Here is a 22,626-nt window from a genome sequence, read left to right on the forward strand (position 1 = left end):
CGCCCTCCCACCGGCCTCCCTCCGCCCTCCCTCCGCGTCGCTTCCGCCTGGCGCGCGGCGCCGCCGCCGCCGCTCCTCCTCCTCCTTCTTCCTCGTCCCTCCCGCTCCGCTCGGCCCCGTCGTTCCCCTCGCTGCAACTCGGGCACCTCCACGGGAGCGCTACGCGTCGCCCTCCCCCCCCCTACTTCCAGGCTCCGGTTGTGGGTGACCCCGCGGGCAGCCCCCGGTGACAGCCGCGGCGACAGGCGACGAGGAGGAGGCCGCAGCTGGGATGTCCGGGCAGCAGCCGCAGCCGCCGGCGTTGCCGCCCCCCGCCGGCCCCGCGGCCGCGCTCCTGCCGCCCCCGCCCGGCCCCGCCGCGGGGCCCGGCCCGGCCGGCAGCGCCCCCGCGCCCTTCCCGCACGGGGACCCGGCCCTCAACGAGCAGGAGAAGGAGCTGAAGCGGCGGCTCAAGAGGCTCTACCCGGCCGTGAACGAGCAGGAGACGCCGCTGCCCCGCTCCTGGAGCCCGAAGGACAAATTCAGCTACATCGGCCTCTCCCAGAACAACCTGCGGGTGCACTACAAAGGTGAGGGGCGGCCACGCCGCCGGGCAGTGGGCTCGGCGGCGACAATAACAGGAAATAACACGCGCTCCCTTCCCCGCTTTCTTCCCCCCCTCTGTTGTTTTCCCACCCCGGGGCCGCCATCGAGTGAGGACGGGTGATGGAGAAGCTGGAGCGCTGTGTCCGGTTCGGGAATCCCCAGCGTGGGAGTTCTTAGAATGGTTTGGCTTGGAAGGGGCCTTAGAGATCATCCGGTTGCAACTAGGGACGCCTCCCACCGGACCAGGTTGCTCAGAGCCCCCTCTAACCTGGCCTTGAACACGTCCAGGGATGGGGCGGCCACAGCTTCCCTGGGCAACCTGTGGCAGTGCCTCCCCACCCTCAAAGTGAAGAATTTCTTCCGAATGCCAAATCTATGAAGGATATGGAAGCGTTGGAACGGGTCCAGAGGATGCCACAAAGATGATCCGAGAGCTGGAGCACCTCTGCAATGAGGAGAGGCTGAGAGAGTTGGAGTCGTTCAGCCTAGGGAAGACAAGGCTCCGGGGAGACCTTAGAGCAGCCTTTCAGTATCTAAATAGGGCCGCAGGAAAGCTGGGGAGGGGCTCTTGTTTTTACACAGCCCGCAGGGTGGAGAGAGGGGTCTTGTTGTGTCCTATTTGAGATTTGTTTTTCCTTTTCCCCTCTTCTCCCTTTCTATCACGATGCGGGGGAAGGGGGCAAGGGTCTGCCTCCTTGTGCTTTTGGAGTGGGCATTATGTAAACTCATATTTCCTCCGTGGATCCCAGGTGTCACCAGAAGGTTTGGGTCTGAGGCAGGAGAATAAAGGAGAATCGGCGTGACGTGTCCTGTTTATGGAAATGAGCGAGAGAAGAAGTGGCTGCTTTTTTCTCTCGAGAAGAGCAAGGGTTAAACGGAGTTAAGAGCAGCGAGCAGTTAAGCTATTAAACACGGAAATGACGGGATGGGAAAACACGGAGAAAAATACGGTTTATTTTTAAACTGTGAAAAATGGAATTAAAGGCACTGGTATAATCTCTTGTACAATCCACAGAGTGAATTGGGGGAAGGAATGACAACAGGACTTACATCAATAAAGGTGGTTTTGTAACTTTGTGCTTAGATGTTTCATAGTTAAAGTTGCCAGTTTTCAAAGAAAAGGTAAAAGTCAAAGGTTACATTTGTATAAATCAGCCAAAGGCAATAGGAGAAAAAACTTGTGTTGATTGTTATGAAATGTCATAAAACCTGGAAACATAAGCGTGTGCTCTGACCTGAAAAAACACAGACACATCTGGTGTTCTAGGCCCAAATCCTAAAGTCGAAGTGGTTTTAAACTCGCAACACTTACGAGTTGGCTGTGAAGAACTGGATCTTTTGTCAGTCTGTAGTCAAATGAACGTAGTGGGAGGAGGCAAAAAACCAACCTTGCAATTACCCTTTCTCAAAATGGAGAAATTCAAGTGAAATCTTGATAAACATGTTACTGTTTAATCAGAGGAGGAAAACGGCAACACAAACACATGGCAGGATTTGTCTGCCATGAAAGGATTAAATGTACTCTCAAGACTTTTTTTTAATAGAAAACTTTATTATTACAAACAAGACACTTTTAAAAATGCAGAGTTTAATGCACCATGCAAAAATAATAAAGGAAGTTGATGACTACAGAGCAGGTTTCTGGGAGGCACCGAGTGATTTAAGGACATGTTATTTAATACTCAAACTTTAAATTTCCTGGCTTTCATTCAGTCTTTTATGACCGTGTATTTTTAGAAGCATTTTGTATTTTCTGATGCTTAGTTGTGGAGGGGTTTATGTGGGTTTTGGTTTGTTTTTTTTTTTTCTTGACAAGAAGATCATAGCTTTATGGCCATGGAGTCCTTCTGCTTGTTTGTTTTGTTTTGACCAACTCTTGGCTCACGAGCTAGGGTTTAGAGATGGAACTTCTCTGGTCTGTCAGTGTAATTGCAGAAGTGTGTTTTCAAGCTTTCTTTGTGCTGTCCTGGATTTTCCTCACTTCTTTCCTTTTCCTCAGTGTTAATAAAAGAAATTCATTACAAATCTCTGCGTGTTTCTGAAGGTAACGTAGGAAATACTGTGTATACTCTATGAGAATTGAATTCGTAATGAATTCGTTAGCAGGTTATAATTACAAAATACCTTTACTCTAGCTCTTACATAGTAGTAAATGATGAAGGTTGAAGAGGTCCTAGATTAGCTCAGAAGGTTGTGAAGAGGAGAGTTGCCAATATGATATGGGCACACTTTTCTTTCTCTTAACTGCAAATGGGAGTGAATGGTCTTATAAGTGGCCAATATTTTCTTCCTGGTAATTTAATGAAGGTGTCTATTAGGGCGGCCCCATGTGTATGTTATCAGCCTGGCACCTCAAGTTGCTAACTGGGCTAAACAAAGAATGGTATCAGGGCATTCCTACCTGAGAACTGGGGAAGAAAAACCCACTGAAACATTTGCTGCCTTTTCACAATCCTTCAGCCCTATGAATATGATAAAAGGTGAAAAAAAAATGAGGAGATTCAATGAGGAGAGAAAGGGAAAAGGGAAGATAGCAAATAAGAATCTGGTTAACACTGTAAAATGTTGCAAATAGAGTTCTCAAAGCATTTCTTGTGGAATACTGGCACTTTCCATTCTTCTGAAGTTAGGTCTAAGTAGTTGTGGAAAAATAGTTCATGGTTCTGTTTAAATGAAACTTGGATCACACATTGAGCATGGATAAATGATACATTCTTGGCCAAATACTTGGGGAAGGGAGAGAAGACAGGTCTGTGCAAAAAAGCCAGTAATCAAAGTAAATTTTCTATTTTTGTGGTACAGGTACCTTATATGCTTAATTAAGCTTTGTCTGCTATCTCTGTAGATTTCTGGATATAGAGCTGTTTTTCTGGAGTGCTTTCCTCCTGTCTATGACTGATTGGAGGCAGAAACTAGTAAACATCAGTGCTTTCCTTCCACCCTGGATGTGCTGGAGATACTTGCTTCTGAAAAAAAAAATGGATGGGGAGAATAATCAGAGTAAAAGCTTTCAAAGTACTTTTTTCATATAACTAGCTTCATAGTTTCAATGTGCTGATGTATTGTGTGCAGTGATACTTTTGTTTCATTGGTTTGTGAGAGGAATGATGGTCCTCTTTATGTAATTTTGAATATTGCTTTTAATTTTCTTGCATACCAGTGGAGAGCTTGTATGGAAATGTGAGCTGCAGTGGATGTCTCTTTTTACCTACTGCAGCTGTGATGCTTTGTGTCCTGCCTTTCTGGACCTGAAGCTTTTTGAAAACATCTTACGGGGTGGTTAAAAACTCAAAACTGCCACAAAACTAGGCATTGATCAGTGTGGAGGCTTAAAGAAAAGAGTACAGTCTAGCATCAAGGTAACAGCTCTTTAAATTTTGTTGAGGGTCAGCAAAACCTGGGGGTCACTGTTGTTTTATCTCTTTGAGTCATAGTGTTACTTATAAAACACACATGGGAAGGTAGTTGAAGGGAAGATGCATTGACTGGTGTGTTGTTTACCAGAACAGTCCAATTTCTTTATGCAGTGAGCTATTCTTTTATACTTTAACAAATTCTGACTCTTGATTAGGAAGCTTTGTCAAAATCTGTGTATGAAATACATCTATATTTGCATCAGTGATGCTGTAATATGGAGAAACATTTCTGTATTGCTGCCAGTTAGCTGTTCAAGCTGATAGAAAGCCTTAGTGACTGTTTTTCATGGTATGTTTATGTAAAGGAGACGTGAAAAACAGTATCAGGAAAAAAAGAAATTATTTCACTGAATTGTAGTATTAACAGCTCTGACCTGTAGGTGAAGATGGCGTAAGGGTTCAGACAAGTGTATGATACATGTAAAGCAGTTATCACACAAAATATCTAGCTATTAAGGTAAGACATCTTTAAAAATATTCCCACATATTTCTAAAATATTCAGAATTAGCATATGGATCCTGTTGAAAAACGGGTTTCATAAATGCTGGATGTGATATGAACCTTCCCCTAGACAGACAAGTTCAGTTTCCAGCAGGTAAGAACCTATACCATGTAGTATAAGGAGATAAAAATACAGACTGAAGGCATATTGTAAATATGAAAAATTATATACCAAATTAGTTAAACAGATGAAATCATTAGTGATAAAATCATGGAGAGTCCTGTAGTAACTTCACTTAAGTTAGTCTTGTGACAATTGTCCAAAAAAAGCTGAGGAAAGTTATGCAATTTTGAGTAAGCTGCAATTGCATGAACTTTTTCTAATGTGTCACAGGCCAGGAAATCTTAGGCAGACATTTATTTACAGTGCAGTTGCCTTTGAACTGTCTCTAGTGCCAAACTGAAAAAGAAAGAAATGTATTTTATTTTTCAGTGCAATCTGTGCATCCTGATTTCTATAGCAAACAGAAGTGGATTCTGTAGTAATAGTTCTGTGTTGTCATTCAGTGGTATGAGGATGGTGTCAATTTTTCTGGCAGAACACCCTTGAAGTACATTCAGTACAGTACAGGGTGCCTGCTTTGGACACCTTTGTATCTCTGAGTTGTTACTATGGAAAAAGTTGTAGTAAAATCTGTCTGTCTTTTTTTTTTTATTATTTGTCTCAGTGAAATTCTCCTTCCTAATGAATTCAATGGAAGATTAGGCCTTGATTATTTTATTTTTGGCCGTGTGAGCAAGTCATTGAACCACCTGTTGGAAATAACTGCAGTTCAGCTTATGTAAACTTAATTTAAGGATTTAAACTGTATAAACACGCTTACTTTTGTCTAGGTAGACACTCCCATAGACTTTATTTGGACTATTTGGTGCACGTGCATTATGCACTCTAGATCTAAAGCTAAAAGATTGTATTTTTGAAAGCTGAAATGATTTCTTCGAAGATAGTTTTATTTTAATTTACTTCTCTCAAATAGATTTTGGAATTTAAATTTAGATTAATTTCAATTTAATTTTGCTAAAGGACTGAAGATTCTACTTTTAGCAAAAATCAGTGGTGTGAATGACTGCTTAAAAGAGAAAACACAGCTTTACTCCTTAAGCATAGTTGACTTATGGTTAAACGCTTTTAATGAAAACCCAATTGAAAACAGTTCTGGTACTTGAACTTACCTATGATCTGGTTTACAGTGCAAAGTTCAAGCTTTGTACACCTGTTTTCACTTCTCTGCCCAGTGCTTCTGTTTGCAGAATTCTTTCTTTAATGTTGCAAATGATTAAATTTTACTGTTAAGTAATGCATAGATTAAAAATATTCTTTTAAGTACTTCAACTGTAGCTTGCAATTATGAAAGGAGGTCTGTTTTAGGGAATGTAGGGCAGTGTTCGTATGAACTACTTCAGGTGTTTGGAACCCCTGATTCAGAAGTTTAGAGTTGGATGTCAAGGTTCCATTTTATTCACAAGCAAGGAAGTGGGGTGTCAGGCTACCAAAGAACATGGCAGCAGTATATAATGTCAAGCTGTTGGGCCACCCGGCTCGATGTCCCATCAGTGACAGTGGCTGGGAGTGTCTACAGAAAAGTCTAAAACCACATTGTGCATACATGGTGTATCTGTGTTTTCCCACCTCAGTTTCCACCATTTTAGCCGAAGGACATCCGGGGATGAAGGCAATTTCTTTATTAGTTTGTGTTCTAGAAGCTTGTCCAGCATCCACTTAAACACTGGCATCCCTAATGTCCCCTAGTAAGAAATTTTGCAGTTCAACTACCTGTGCTGTAAAGACCCTCTTGCCTGTTTGACAGCTGTCTGGTACCTAATGTCTCTTGACTCCTAATGTAATCCAGTGTAGCTTGGTAGTATTAGCAGTCTCAGCTAGCATGTTGAGACAATGTAGAGGTATTTAGAGTATTTGAAAGTAGTTAACTGCTTGATGCTGTTGAATTTGCTGTTAGAAATAATAACTGTAACTGCAAATAAAAGCAGTGTATTCAAGTAGTAAAATGAGATTCATAGGAGATTATGCTAAAAGCACAGCAGTTCTAAATTTTAGGGTGTCTTCTGTTTTAATGGGATGAAAGTAGTTTTGGGTACTGACTTCCCCAAGCATGTTGCTTCACTGCACGTAGTGTTTGGCAATACTGGTAAGGTATCCTGTTACTTCTGCCCCTGCGTCAACCTCTTACTTGCAGTGTGACAGCTGTTTGTGGCTGTGTTGTGAACTGGATCAACGAACTGATCTTCTGCTTAAAAAAATCTGGTAGATTTCTTAAAGCCCAGTCAGTTAATAAATCTGGTTCATGGTATGTCCTTACAGATAGCTGCCTGGATTGGGGAGGGGCTGGGAGAAGGGGACTAGTTTCAGGAAGAAGTGCCAAGAATACCTTAAGCTGGTGTTGTTTCCAAACACTTAGAATGTGATTTCACAAAACAAAGTCTGCTGGGTAGTAGATGTATATTTTCAATAATATTTGGCTGGTTCCTACTACTTCTGTGTGGAAGATTTGCCCAAATAAGGAGACTGACTCAGACTGAAACTACACAGATTGTCAAGTGCACTGAGTAACCAAGGGAACTTGTTTGCAGTCTATTTTAAATTAAAAACTTAAAGATATTTGAAAAGAAAGTATCTTTCCTTCCACCCTCCCCCTCATCATCAGAGCTATCTGAATTTAAGAGATCTCTCAGGATTTAATGGTTCTGCCCATAAAGTTTTGGGTGCCTTTTAGCTGAAGGATTTCTGCATACTTAGGAGCAATAATCTAATTCCTAGTAGCTAAATAGTGAGCTACTAGCACTTCAGAACTAAACCATATACATGGAAGTTATAAGGTTATATGCGTGGTTGTTACCTTGGTTGACACAGCCTGAGGAAATAACTTAAAAGTGATGAACAATAAAGCATGCATGTTGTCTTGTGTATGGAGGAGTAAATTACTGTGTTTTCCTCCCTTGTGAAATTAAGACACAGAAGGTAGCTAATAAGCTTCATATTGTAAAACATGTGAGGTGATTGAAGGATCTTTATAAAATGTAAATGTCCTTTATAAAATAAAATATGTCCTTTATAAAAGGACGTATTGAAGCGAGCAATGAATTTGCACCCAGATAATTAAGGTAGTTGCCTTAGGGTTGTAACACACAGAGGTGAACTAGTTATATCAGAAAAACGTTTTGGATTAAAGCTAATCTCAGCGAGTAAAGATTCCCGCTGCACTAGCAAAGTTTTAAATGCAAATGCAGCCGTGGTGAAATGGAGGGATCTCCTTGGCTGAGTGTATGCCGTTTGGTAGGAGATGGCTGGCGCTAGCTCTACAGGCAGAGAAGTGTTTACTGTTTTATCAACATTTACACTAGAGGGCTCTGTGGATAGAGGTTCAGTGGCGTAGGTCAGCTGTGCCCAATCTTTCTGGCTGCTTATGACATGCTGTCATTTTCCTGCAGTTTCTTCCTTGCTGTATGACCTGACTTGCTGCACGTGAGATGTGATTAATCTGTGCCTGAGCAATGATTCCAATGTTAATCCCACTGGAAGGAGTGTATTATTTTCTTTTTTGCATGCGCAGATGGATTGCTATGCAGGTACAGTTGGCCTTCCTGTCTGGGCTGGAGATGACAGCTGGAGTGCTGCAGCCCAAGCAATTCATACAGCACACTCAAAACAGTCATCTCTTTCCATCATGCCTCATATCCACAAAGAGAGTGGGCATGGGATCAGTGTGAATTATGACAGTCTGTTCCTGGTAGCCATCTTATTGAAATACCTCTTGCTAGGATCCAGTATACTCCTTGCTATCTCTTTTTTTTTTCTTTTTCTTATTTTTATACTTTTAAAATGTGTCCTGTGACCCCATGTGTAACTTCCACACAATAACTGAAGGATTTTGGTGTGTCCAGGAGAGGCTGAGCTTGCTTGAACAGGATGCTGCTAAAACAAGTCATCTGGCCAAAGGCCTGCTTCAAAGTTGCCTTTGAAACAAAAGGGCTGTGAAGAGAGTGACACATTTAGAAGAGTTAGGTTGCAAGAGGCTCTTGTATTTAGGTTGAAAATCTGTAGAGTGGGCAAGAGTTGGCATTGAGCATTCTTGTGGCAGAGCTGATACGTAGTGACCCTTGTAAGAAAAAGGGATGGGAGTTGCATAATCTGAGTTGCATAATCTACGTTGCAGGCTGTAATATTTAACACTGACCTGAAATATAATTCTTTTCCATGTTCTGAATGCTAATTCATACTATATAATGACTGATGTTTATTCTGAATGGTGTTAGAATTAAAACACCTTAAATAACTTGAAGATTCAGAAGCATTAAACTCTACCATGTTTCAGTCTATAAATATTAGTAAGCCCTATGCATTTGAGAAATCGTACAGTTCTTTCGAACACAGGTGGGCTTGTCTCAGTTGTTATGTATTGTGGTGAAACTTTGTTCTGTTTCCCTTCAAATAATTGTAGAACCTTTTAGAGTAGCATACCCAAAACATCACATGCTTAGTTGCAATGCAGGTGCCTGCAATGAAAACTTTATATTGGAAGAAAATACTGTAGCATAAAAATGAGGCAGATTAGAATATCATGTGGTGCTTGGTCATTATATAAGCCTTCTGGTTTTAATAGTTGGTATGTATACCTTTGAGACGTATTCTACAATTATCTAAAATACATTTTTGTTGTTTTGAATGCAATTGTTTTTCAGGTCACGGAAAAACTCCAAAAGATGCTGCTTCTGTTCGAGCTACACATCCTATACCTGCAGCCTGTGGCATATACTATTTCGAAGTTAAAATTGTCAGTAAGGGAAGAGATGGGTAAGCATTGAGTGCATTATTAATTAATTATTACTTGAAATACAGGCTTGCGTAATCTTTCAATCAACAAGTTTCTTTGGTATCAAAACTCATTTTTGCATTTTACCACTTTTTTAATAACTTAATTCCATATTCATGAGAAGTTGCACTCTGATATTTGGTTGTTTTAATTGTTGTATTTATTTTCCACAAATCAGTGTACACAGTAAATACTGTAACAGCATCTTCTCTTTTTCTCTTGACAGAGAAGTTAGGGTTTGAATGGCCATAGTTTGACCCTGCTCTTACCTTTAAAGGTGCTGGGTTTTGACTTATGGCTTTACAGACTTTTGTGTAATTTTTAGGAAGTTTTTAGGGTGTACAGCAGGCCAACTTGCCTCCTCAGTGCAGTCTTTTAATGGATGTCATATCAATTTTAAAATGGAAAGCTATTCTTAAGGCTACTTGTTGGTGAACAAAGACTAAAGGGGAATGTCCTGAATAGATGCCTGGGAATTTGTCACCCTGTGGAAAGAACAAGAGTTGATGAATGAATGCAACTGCTGCTTCCTAGAATCCATCTGAATTGCATATCTCTTGAAGCACAGGTTATACCATGTTTTTAAGTCTACTGAAGCAGATGGAATCTTGCCTGGGAAAGTCTTGAGGTGCTAATGAAATCTTTGCCAGACCACTTTAGTCCTTTTTCATCTTTCCTTGCTTCTGGTAAAGGGTGTGTTTTAATGCTGATACATTGACTGTGTTGCCAATTTTGGACTACGTAAGCAATACTTCTTTCCAATGTGCTGTAGTATAGACTGTGGTCCTCCTTCAAGGTTACAGTGAAGATTGAATGTCATTGTCCTTGGTACTGCACAGGCAGGTTGTGGATGCTTATGCCCAGTTGTGAAAACAAATCTTGAGGAAAAGAATTGTGTTGTCGCTCTTTAAATTAAATTCAGTTCTTCTGTCTTTGTGTTGCTGCTGTTTTTTTCATTTTCCCAGTGTTCAGTAAATCAAACAGTATTCAAACCTTTTTGTATTTCTTACAGTATTGTATGGAGATTTTGAAAGAAATCAGTAGAAAGCCTCTCAGTACTGCTGCTTCCTTGTAGGGGCATTTATGAGTTTGTCACCAGTTTTGTTCCCAAAAGTTATCTGTGGGAGATTTCTTTGCTGTGAAAAATGTATGTGTGTAGTTGCTTTTGTCACACTATGAAGGTCTAATTATTTTTATAGTGAGCTGATACTAATTAGTGTTTCAGGTAAGGTTTTGCTCTCAATTTTACACTAAAAATAACACAAAATGTATTCCTAAAACATTTTTTAAAATCAATCTGCTGCTGTTAAAGAGGTTCTTATTGTGATTTGTTAGTCATGCACGTGTTTATTCTTGAAATATATTTCCACCTGCTTAGTTTAGGAAATTAGCTTTTTTGAAATGATGGATTTCAGAAGATGTCCGTGTATGGGGATGTCATTTTACATAGTTCTTCTAACACTGTATCTTAGACCTCTTCGTGTTCCTTTCTAGTAATTTCTAGTTTATTAGGCCACTATAAATTAGATAACGGCTTTGAATGAAGCATTTCAAGGTTTTCTAGTTTAAATGGTTATTTGTGAGGTTGACATAGCTAAGACTTGTAAGTTGCCTGCTAAGATTTCTTAAAAAATTGGAGGGGTACTTCTTTAGTTAGTGATCACACATACTGCCTTGTCCTTCCTTCAGACTTGTGACTTTTAGTGTCGCTTTATGAAACATTAGCTGCATAAGGAGAGGAAATGTTTTTGGGGTTTTTTTCATTGCATAGCATAGTATATTGTGCTGGTAAAGAGCAGTAGTCTCTCTACTATGTGGAGCCTTCACTGTATGCAATTGTCTCTAGACCCTGTTTTTAGGTCCAACAGGCCTTTCACTTGATGCAGGGTGAATCTCTTATGGTTCAATGTTATGCTGCTCTCAAAGTAATAAGATTCTTCTGTAATAAGTAAACTGGGGAATTAAATGCAGAGATATATAAGTAGGTCTATAGAATCCAGTGCATGTCAGGTAGTGTTTATTAGTTCTTTCTCACTGCCTGTTGTATTTCAGCTGGCTTGCGCCAGGTACATTTCTGCCAAGTTTTTTTCTTCTTTACTTGGTGTCTGGTAATGGGAACAGAGTTCACGAAGACCACATCTGTAGAGGACCAGCATGTAACTAATAAGGTCAATTGGTTAAAAAGCCTTACTGTTGCAAAACCTTCTCTTCCCAAGGCCTGAGCCTAGCACTGTGGCTGTATTTTATAGTACTGCTCAAAATAAATCCTAGACTACCCGAGGCAATGCAGATATCTGTCTGCTAGCTGAAGTACAGCTTTCAACTTTCATAAATGTGAACAAATAATTTATTGGTGTTTATTTAAGGTTGTTTTTGGTTCTGACTTTTACTAGTTTTTTTTTTTTTAATAAACTAATCTTTAGTCTATGTACTGTGTTATATGGGCAAGTCTAACAGCATTTTTGCTTGTACACTCTGCTTAGTGTGACTTCCTTCAAATCATCAAAACCTTTTTGCTTAAACCTATTCTAGGAGATTTTTTTTATGCTACTGTAGCATTTGGTGGCACTGCTCCTGGAATATGATCTTGAGTATCACAAAGTTGCTGGGCAGTCACCAAGATTGTTCTCCTGTGAGAACAGCATCGGCTTTGCCACATTAGCAACCTAGGTCATGGAATTCTTTTAAGTATCTGGGGGGTAACAGTCTTGAGTAGGAATTTGAAGGTGTGTAGTAATTTAATTTTGGATATGTTCATCATGATCAACTTGTAGGCATTGTGGAAACATTAAAGGAAGCATGAAAGCCAGCTAACTAGGAAGTAAGAAATTGGTGTGGAGGTTGGTGTTGCAGAGCAGATGAAGAGTGAAGTTGCTTTTTGATACCTTAATAAAAGGCGATGGTGCCATGCAGCAACTGATGGTAACAGATGAGGAAAAGGGAAATGAGAGTTAAGGTTTATAAAGTTGAAAGATCATGTCTTGGTATTTGTTTGGCATGATGAATCCTAAGGGGTTTTTTGTGCTGCTACAGTACAAATATGTGAAATAACTATCTTAAATATTTTTAAATTCTTGTTAAAAGTGCTAACCAGCTGTCATGTTGCTCTGTAAATATTATATTTTTCTGGTTTTCATTATTTCTTTGGTTTTCTTCCTTAATTTCATGTCTCCTTTTGCAGTCTGAGGACCTCTATTTATTTACATTCTCCTTTTATACCTCCTTTGGTTTGTTTTGTTTGGCTACATGTGGAACATTGTGGACAGTCATGTGAGTGACTGGAGATGATAACACTAGATGAGTAATGGTTGTAAATATGGGGAAGAGTACCAAGGTGGTGATTAGAAAGCATGGTAGGAAGAAGAGTATTAACTGCAATAAATTACATCTGAATATCTATTGAAATCTTGAGTTAATTTAAAAATACATAAATACATATGTGTTGGTTAAACAGAGTATTGCAGCACGTACTGTGAAAAATTTTGATGTGTTTGGGGAATCTAAGTGTCGTTGTAGCTTTAAGTTAAACCTTTATAAGTTATAAACAGTCTTCATTGGTAATTAATCTATCGGAGAACCAGAAGTAATGTAAGTAGTTTTTATTCTGTAATTCCTTAATACAGCACTCGAAGGAATGAGATAGGCATTGTGTTGCCTTTTGCATTCAACTCTCTTGTTTTAGTTTCATCTAAATTTACAGAATAGGAGCTTAATTAAGGCAAACCAGATTGGCTCTTACGGAAGGTGAATGAGCAAGGGAATGCTGAGTCCTGTGAACCTGTTCTTGTGATTTGGAAATGTAAGCCTTAGTCTCTAAATTTGTTATAACACTAAACGGTCCTCTCATTTTGCAAAAATTGTCACTATGGGGGCCATTCTATTAGGTAGGTATATCCAAGTTAGATATTTCTCAGTCTTTCTTGAATCTTTATTTCAGTTTCTTTTGCTGCTTTTTACTGAGTTTAGTTGCTCTAGTCTTTTACATATTTAGGTCCTCTGGCTTTGTGTAAAGCGGTAATGCGTCTGCCTTGTAGCCCCATGGTTAATATTTTATTACAGATACCAGTTAACCTTTCCCTCTTTTACACAACTAAAGATACTTGCATGATACTGTCATAATTTGTCAGGTACAAGCCTGATAGCTTTGTGCTGTTGCTTCAGGCATCCTTTAATGGTGAAGAGTCATCTATAATCTCTCTTAGCTGAGAGACTGTGAGCTTTGCTATAACCTTAGGTTGTGCTCTTTGGCATCTCATACTGGGCATAAGCATAGTCTCATTCCATTTTCCTAGGGGCTGTCAAGGGTATCCACTGGGTACCTGGCTTTCAGGAACAAAATGTAATACTGTTCCATCATTTTATGTTATAAATGGCTTTTGTGTGTGTATGAATTACTGAGTGATCATCCATTTCTACATGAATTTCAGTCTTAGGCTTGTTGGTTCTTGTCATGTATCTCTTCATTTCCAGTCAGGGCAATGTTTTTTTGAATGTTTACAATCCTCACTTTAAACCATAGTTTGGCCGTGAGGAGAAGCAGTCTCTGAACACTCACTGATTTTGCTTCTCTTGTCACAGTTTGTGACTCTTTGTGTGAGCTTTGCCATAAACCTAACTGGGTAGCTCATTCTCCTAAAGTTGACCTCAAGAGTGAGCTGGTTATCGGGCAGGTCTGTTCCCCAGTATGGCTGTTCATATCACTTCATTAGTAGTTATGGCAGCAAAAGAGAGGGGAACTCAGGGCGGCAACGAGCACCTGGGCCCAGGAGGGTCAGGATGTTACTTTTGGTCATAGTACCAGCTTATACACACTTAGTTTAAATACAGCTTTTTGGTTCTTTCACCAGGAGAGACTTTTTGTCTGTTTCTTTCTTGAGGGTAATGAACTTTCGGGGAAAATGCCTTTATCCTTGGTATCTTGAATTTTTGTCCAGTCTTCATCTTATTCATTGATTTGTAAATACAATTACTAGTAATAGTCAAATGATGGTAATGGCACTTGCATCTGGACAGTCTTTTGTGCTTTAGACCAGCTGAAGAAGATACATACTTAAAATGCAAAATCCTTTAAGTAGATGTGCTTTGTTAGGAAAAAAAAAGCAAAAAAAAGTGGAAACAAGCATTGGAAGCAGTGATCCATTTAGAAAAAAAAAAAAGCCAAGTTTAGAAAGAGTTTGAGTCTTTTAGCTGGTAGCCTTTAGCCTACACTTCTTTGAGCATGGTTGTTTAGTCTTTGGTGTGGATGTACTGATGGAGATCTTCATGGACATGCCTTATATTGCATGCGTAAGTTCTGCTAAACCTTCTGCACTAAAATAAAATGTTACTACAGCAACTCCTGCAAGTAGCAGTATGCCTTTTGGTAAGGCAGTGTTAATAAGGTTTTAAGACACCTGTTGGATTGTGGCTTTTGTGTGCTCATAGTTAGTCACCTGTTGTTTTGGCAGTATCTTGTAGTATTTGTGTATGTGATGAAGTGGGTGGAGAAATAAAAAAGGAAAAAGTATCCAAAATATACAAATACCATGAGACTTAAGTTTGAATTTTCATGACCCCCATGCCTATGGTTTAGCCTGAGCTAGTTTAGTGCATTTGAGTGGTGCTTGTGAGATACAAATGCTTTGTTGTCTTCTAGAGCATGTTTGTATAACTCTTGAAAGAGAAGCCCCGCATTTTTTTTATTGCAATTTTTTTTCTGTTGCAGTAAGTTGTCCTTTCCTTTAGCATCCAGTATACCCATTTTCTTGTTTACAACAGAAGTGTAGACCAGTAAACAAAACACAGAACGTTGTCAGTTGCTGTTCTGTTCATATGTGTGTTGTACACCTAGTAATCTAATGTAAAAACATTGGTCAATCTTAAGACCTATAGTTTATAATTCTGCTGTGGCCTCAGCAGTTATTTGTGACAACATGCAACCCTCACTCACTCTTTACTTGCATGTCTTGTGGCATTATTAGCTGAGTACTTGTGTATAGAGTGGAATCTGGTAACATGTGAAGTAGCTTTCTTGCCTTAGTGCCTTCATTTCAGTTGTAGCAGCTGGAGAAGAAATTGCATAATGAATGGGCAAGTATATCTTTTCTTAAATCGTAGCAGTTTTTACCCGAGTATAGGAGACCAGACATTAGACAGAAATGGATAGCATCTAAATGTGTAAGCGGATTACTTGAGGTTTGTGTTTTACTGGTCAGAAATATGTGGAACTGGAACAAGACAGTTTTATATTTTTAATGTCTTCTAGAAATGTAGATTTCTAATTTAAAAGAAAGTCGAGAGAATATATTTAATTTCTTGGGCCCTTTTCCTTGCAAAATCTTTTAAGTTTTCTTTCATATGAGGTTTATTGGCATAAATATAATGTATAGATTATAAACTTACTGCAGCCTGAACTTATATTATTGTCTATGCGACTATTCTTTTCTGAGTATGATCCCGAAAAAGGCCTTAGTCCTTACAGAAAGCGTCACAAGACAGCAGCCTCAGAAAATGAAGTGTGTCAGTAAATGAGAATCTTTCTAGGACCATCATAGGATTCACAAGCAAAATGTTACAGGAATAATAGTTTCAAGCACTATGCAAGAAGAATGTCTCACTCTCCTCCCCCCAGCGTAGAACTGGATTAATCTGAAACCTGGGTTTATCATGTTCAAAATACCGTTTCCTTGGAAACATTCCATAAAATTAAACTTGTTTTCAATTTGAAATGAAAGACTCAAACTGTCTGTGGCATATTTTGAAACACTTAAATAGAGAAAAAATTTAACAGCTCATTTCTTATTGTGATTGTGCAGACAATAAGAATCTTGGATTAGCATGTTCCTACAAAAAATTAATGCAGAGTAACTATATTAAAGATGAAAATTCAGCACGTTTTTAGAGTGCTGTATTTCTGACCTTATAGTGTCAGTGAAGACAGTGTACAAAACTGTAGGAGAGCATTTTTCAAACTTTTTGTCTGTGCAAATCAGTTGCAAAGGTCTTTCAGAAGATTATTTGGTTTTAAGAATCTTACAGATGTTGCAGTTTTTTTCTACTTGTACCCTTTTCTGAGATACAAACTTGATTGTAAAACAAACTGCACCTGTCCTAGCCTACATTTATTCTTTTTTCAGAGTATTAACTCTGTTTTTCATAGTAGTCAGTGCATTCAATGGATAAGGCATAAGGTGTTTTCAGTCGCATTATTTGTGGGTGTAAATGTCTGCTAGTGATTGGGCTTAGGTCCCTAACAGATACTATGGCAACTTAGGTTTTAACATCATATGATTGAAGGTGCTTTCTTTAACTATATAGCATGTAAGATACGAGGCTGATTATTTCTTTCACATCACTAAAACAGCTTAGATTTTGAAGCATGATGTAGCAATTCCCCAGGTTATACAGTTTTTAACAGGACATGTGGACACAGTGAAAGTCAGAAGGAATTTGACGCTTTGCAGGTAACGAGTTGCTAATGAAATCCCTATCGTAGGAAGGCATTATTTTTTTTGTAACTTAAGGTGAACTCATACTTGTCTTTACAAATACAGTGTGGAATATTTGTTTGTTTTTAACTAGAAAAGTGGATATTTAGTATTTAAATTTATCTTTAGCCACTAGTAAGCTTTCTGATGTACGTGTGATTTTGCGTAGTTTTTGAGATCTTGCATTGCTCTTTATGGAACAGTGGGATAGTAATTCTGATTATCAACTTGCATATATTGAAAGATCTTCCATACACCTTCAATACACCGGCTAAAAAAAAAATCTAACTGAACAGTTTCTAATAAAAATAAGAATTGTGTATCTTTTATATGAACTGCTGGATTTTTTCTTTTTCCTTATGTTTTAGCAGTCTCCAGTTCTGTACCATCTCTTATTGCTATTTTTTTCCTGCAGTTTGGTCCTGCTTTTTTTTTTTGTTTCTCACACTTGGTCTATTCAGGCATCCAAGTAGAAACGTTAGGCTCCGGCAGAAATGTGAATTCAGCTCTTTGACTGAAAAGATATTTGAGGAGAAAATAGTTATTGTGAGCTTGTTGCTTGTTAGACATTTCAGTGCAGAGATGCCTAGGCTTTTCATTCTGTTAGTGGGGAAAAAAATAGGTGTCACACTACCTGAGTTTTTGATGTTTACTTTTCCTTTGCTTTGTGGCAAAAAGCTGAATCCTCAGCAGATTTTAAACTTTGCAGTTTTGTAATATTCCTAAAAATTTCTTAATGACTTGCAGTTGAAATATGAGCTAGAAGATGTGATGAGACATTAAAATGGTAATCTATATCTTTAATTACCTGGAACAAGAATGCATACAACTTGAAATGGAAAATTAAAGAGAATGTAAGATGTGCTTGCTTTCTTGGTCCTTAATACTAATTGGCTGCACTTCAAGTTGGTTTTCAGCTGTAGTCTCTTATTTCAGTCTCTCATGGGTTGATTTCATGTATTCCAGGAGTGGTTTTACATGATGTTTGTAATTTTATGAGCTCCTGTTGTACTTGAGCACGTTAATAAGGTGATGAGTAGCAAACAGTGGGACCAAAATGCTCACAGAGAGGGGTTTCTTAATAAATAGGATCCCAGACTACTGTCTACCTAGGGAAGTGATCTTCCAACTGCAGCACCTAGGGAAGTTTATGGGATGAAGAGATGAGGTGCAGGCACCATCTGCAGGTGCAGAGGGAAATGATGAGGGGGTGGCATCAGAACTGCACCATTACTCACCTCTCTGGTCTCTCAAACTGTGCTGTGTCATGTCCGGTTTTGGAAGGCGCTGCATGTTGGAGCAAGTGTGCTGCTTCCTGGTGTTGACACCTCTGTTTGCCCAGGGCAGCTGTTACAGCATGAGGTTTTCTAAGGGGACCTGTTCTTCCTGTCTGTGGCGCTCTCCTTGACCAAACCCATTCACATGATGGCTCAGCAGGAAATGCATCATGAACTGACTGAGAACAGTCAGGGCCTGCATTTCACCTGGGTGCTAGCATATCTGCTTGTTGTGCTGCCCTGCGTTTTTATCATGGATTAAGGGACAAAAACTTAAATACATAGGTCTGCCGCTGGTTTTCCCTTGATTCTGAGACGCATGATATGTGAAACTTCAGGAAGCATGCAGGAGGACAATTTATGTAATTCCTAGCACTGAAGCAAGTCTTTTTGCAGACAGTGAATCTGGACCTAAATATGGGCTAAGCTTCATTAAAAACCAAACAAAAATGTTTTTAAACCTATGAAACTTACAGGTGCCAGGCAAAAAAAGTGTTACACATAGTGGTTTAGCATAAATACAACTCCTGCTGATGAATTTTAGAGCAGGTAAAACCTGAATGGCATGGTACGATTTTCTGCCTCAGTTTGTAGTGTGCTGTATCTAGTTTAACATGGGATTAGCTATCCAGCAACTGTAACAAAAGATAGATTAGTTTATTTGATGAGCCTTTAATTTCGCTCACTTCCAATCTGCAAATCGTAGCTTTTCCTTTTTCATTTTGAAAGATGTCTGTAATGAATGTGTTAATTGTTTGAAATGTTTAATCTAATTTTATCTGGGTTTCTGTTAATACCACTTCTTCCTAATGAAACAGTGTTAACAGTCCAAGTAGTTATAAGTGAATCTTGGGGAAAAATATATACTGTTGAATATCTGTTGTCTTACTGAGATGTTGTCGGTGCCTAGTGCCTTCTAGATGTTGCCAGTGGGTAAAGAATCCTTGTTCCCAGCTATATTAAGTACAGTGGGTGCATGTTTACAAATGTTACTGAGTTAAAAGAGGAGGCTTAGAAGATCTGATATCGAAGGGAGAAAAAACAGGAGGAACTAAAATGTTACTTACATCATTATTTTCTATCTAGCATTTAACGTTTTTGTGTAACCTATAACTTGTTTCTATAAGAATACTGAAATTAAACTTTGATTGGGATAAAGAGGTTTTTATTATGACTGACTTTGAAAGCATGTTTGCAGTCAGTGCATTTGTTTGTTATCTAAAGGTTTTTTTAAACGTAATTTTTTAAATAAATTCTCCTTAACAGGAGACTCTACAATAACAGACTTTTAGTCTTTACACGAGAATCCTTCATGCATCGAACTCCATACTATGCTAGTAACAATTCTTCCTTTATTATTTAACACAAAATCAAGGGGGTTCCACTTGTTGCTTTCATCTATAATTGTTTCATTGACTCTACTGCTACAGAGGTGTCTCAGTAATATAATTAGTAGTGCAGCAAAGACTAATCCTTTTGATTGTTGCCCTTTGCTTTAGCCCTCCAGTATCTCCAAGTGTAATATCTGCTATGCATTGTTCTGAGGTTCCATTTCATGCTAGTATGTTTGAGGGAGAGGAAGATGGTATCATACAGGTATCCTACATTAGAAATTATCAGAGAAGGGCTTTGTAAATATAAAATACAGAAGCAGGTAAGGTAACCATTGAAAGTGATCAGTTGAAAAAGTAGAAAGACCAGTACACAATTACGCACGTGACTTCTGAGATTTGCTCCTCGGTTCCATTCTATGTGAAATGTATTTAAAATGACAGGTTAACCTGTAATTCCTAGTACAATAGTTGCTAGAAAGTTGCGTTTTATCAGGTGGAATACAAAGGTCATGTTTGCTGACTTAAACTATTTTCAAATCGGCATGCGTGGCTGTTTGGGTTTTTTTTCCCCCCATACAGTTTATTATTTCATGATAAATTTCTGTTATCTAATTTGAAGTAGGGACAAAAATATTTGAATGTTTTGCTAAACTATGATATGTTAGGTTTGGATGATTTTTATGGTACTTAAGTTGATGGGGTAGTTGGTTTATTTTGGGCAGGGGGGAACGGATGAAAGCCTAGCTTTTCATTATGCTGGTTTTTGATTCCCATTGTTTTGGTCATTAAATGACTTTTGCTTAAGAAACAGAAGTGAAATTGGTTTTACTAACTTCAGATAGTGTCATTTGGGCATAGGGTGATTATTCATTTAAAATTTCAAGTATTAAATTGTTAAAAATTGTACTGGACACAGACTTGATTAAAACTACTTTTAATAAAACAGACTTTTGGACTTTATTGACTTAGCCATAACTTGTTTAGACTTAAGATTACTGGTTAGTATAGTTAAAATACTTTCCCTCTTTAGTTTGCCAAGAGCTAAGTAACTTTACTGGTAAGTATCTCAAGATGGCATTCTGTTCAATGATCCAGGCCTTCAGTGTTTCAGTGTGATCTTTCCTTAAGTGCTGTGCAAGGATGTGTTTTTGCTGTTGAAATAATGCACAGTTTTTAATGTATTTTATAAAATTGTTCATTCCAGATTGTCTGCAAAATATGATTAGGTATGTTGAAGATGATTAATTTAGTATATGAGTAGCTTTACCCTTGCTTTCAAAATAAGATATAGCCTTTGGCTTCCTTCATTGATGTTTTAACTCTATGGCTAGTACCAGTGTTCTCCATCGATAACCCAGGCTGCCTAAAAGAGAAGAAAGTTGTCCTTACCATCTGAAAGGACAGAATCTGTTTCTAGTGAACTAGAAAGCTAGGAAATAGTTTTCAGCTCCCTTGCTGTTATGCCACTATTGAATGACCTCTCAGCAGCTTGATTGATGTGTGATTAAATCAGCGCAGTGTTTCTTGTCCATTTCCAACATATATATATATTCTTGTGAAAGACAGATAAATTTCTTCTTTCTTTCATTTCCGCAGTTACATGGGAATCGGGCTGTCAGCACAGGGTGTGAACATGAATAGGCTACCAGGTATGTTTCAGTGTTTATAATATTTTGTAAGTTACTTACATTAGCTAATTGGGTTTTTTAAATATACTTGACCTTGATGGGAAGGTACTGGTAAGCAACAGTGTAGCATGATGTCTCTGCGTTGTATCCGTTATCTGAATTATGTAAAGCTTGCGGCTAAATTTTAGCTTTTATTGTACATTTGCTCCTATACTAATTCCCCCAACTCTTAGGGTTATTTATACTTCCTTAGAATACAGATATATTTTAAAATTCTCACCATGTTTCCTGATAAAAATGAAGCTATAGATTTCCTTGCTCTTAAAACTGAATTTGTAGCAGTAAGGATGAGCTGCTATGATAAAAGCTTTGTCTGACACAGAGTGGGATCTCCTGCTGTTAGTTCTGTACCATTACCTTTCCAACCTTAACAGTAAGGGTGTGTAGCATAGTTTTAAGTTTTGACTGTGCCATCTGCCTGCAGGGACAGTGTCAGGGACACTGTCTTGTCTGCATTATCTCTGTATAATATTTGAAGACATTTTCTAATTCTAAAATACAACAAAAAAAAACCCAAACAAGAAACCCTGTTGTTTTTTTTTTAAATTGTTATTATAAGCCAAATATAAAATCACATTGAATTGACCTTAAAGTATCTGTACTCCTTCTCTTGTGTTGTTAACTTCCCCACCCAAATGTTCTGGTGGTGGTTCTTATGATGATGGCAAGTCCCAGTTACACTGTGAGCACAACTAAGGGTGATGAATCATTAGTGGGTGGCATTAAGTGTATTTTGAGTATGAATTAAGTTGCATTGCAAATAATTATTGAAGATAGTACTAATCAATGTAACTGCAGTAATTTGGGGTATTTAATCTACTGAGAGATGCTTAACGTGGTGCCGGCTGAAGCTACCAATCATATAGATTAAGGACCTAAGTGAGGAAAATACTTTCAAATGAACCTGTTAGGCAGCAGCTTGGCAGAAGAATAAAATCACAATGTTTTGCTCTTTAAAAATAATTTGAGTTGTCCGTAAATTCTAGTCAGAATGTGCGCATGTATGTGTGTGTATATATGTGTATATATATGCAATTTGGGAATTTGTGTTAAAGATCATGCTCATGCTTTCTATTATTTCGAATAGATCTGTTAGGAAGATTTTGTGGTGCCTGAAAGTTTACTCCTTTTCTATATGTTTTTATTGAGTATTGAATTGTTGAAAGTATGGACAGGTATTTTTAAATGAGCTCAGACTAAAATTGCTTGCTGTGAATTTCATTGAGTAGTGTAACAATATGAGGCTTCTTAACTGGTTCTGCCACATCTTGACCTGCAAAATTAGCACCATATTTGCATACATAATGATTTGGCTGCTGACTGTGACATTCACCTGTATTGATAATTTTTTCCTTTTTTTTTTAATTTTTAGGGGCAGCAAAGATAGTGACACTATAGTCTGGAGATTCTGCTATTACGCAGACTGCTTGCTGCTGGATAGTCATTGAGAATAATCAGGAGTAGAAATGTGTTTCCCAAGAGATGCGTGTTTGGGTTTTAGCCAGGAAGTATTTGATTATGACATGTGG

The 22,626-nt window shown here is 38.5% G+C and overlaps 1 protein-coding gene across 4 annotated transcripts in view; it reads left to right on the forward strand.

The window, feature by feature from the left end:
• Positions 1–86: 86 nt before the first annotated feature.
• RANBP9 (RAN binding protein 9) overlaps positions 87–22,626 on the forward strand; it is a 40,971-nt gene continuing 18,431 nt past the window's right edge. For 2 of the 4 annotated variants that reach the window (XM_069853709.1, XM_069853711.1), the window contains exons 1-3: positions 87–569; positions 9,202–9,313; positions 21,006–21,058. In XM_069853709.1, coding sequence (XP_069709810.1) covers positions 272–569; positions 9,202–9,313; positions 21,006–21,058 — 463 coding nt within the window. In that variant the 5' untranslated portion in view covers positions 87–271. The remainder of the gene's footprint in view (positions 570–9,201; positions 9,314–21,005; positions 21,059–22,626) is intronic. The other 2 variants (XM_069853710.1, XM_069853708.1) reach the window with 2 other exon arrangements.

Source organism: Phaenicophaeus curvirostris, chromosome 3 (assembly GCF_032191515.1).
Source record: "Phaenicophaeus curvirostris isolate KB17595 chromosome 3, BPBGC_Pcur_1.0, whole genome shotgun sequence".
In the NCBI taxonomy this organism is placed as follows: Eukaryota; Metazoa; Chordata; class Aves; order Cuculiformes; family Cuculidae; genus Phaenicophaeus; species Phaenicophaeus curvirostris.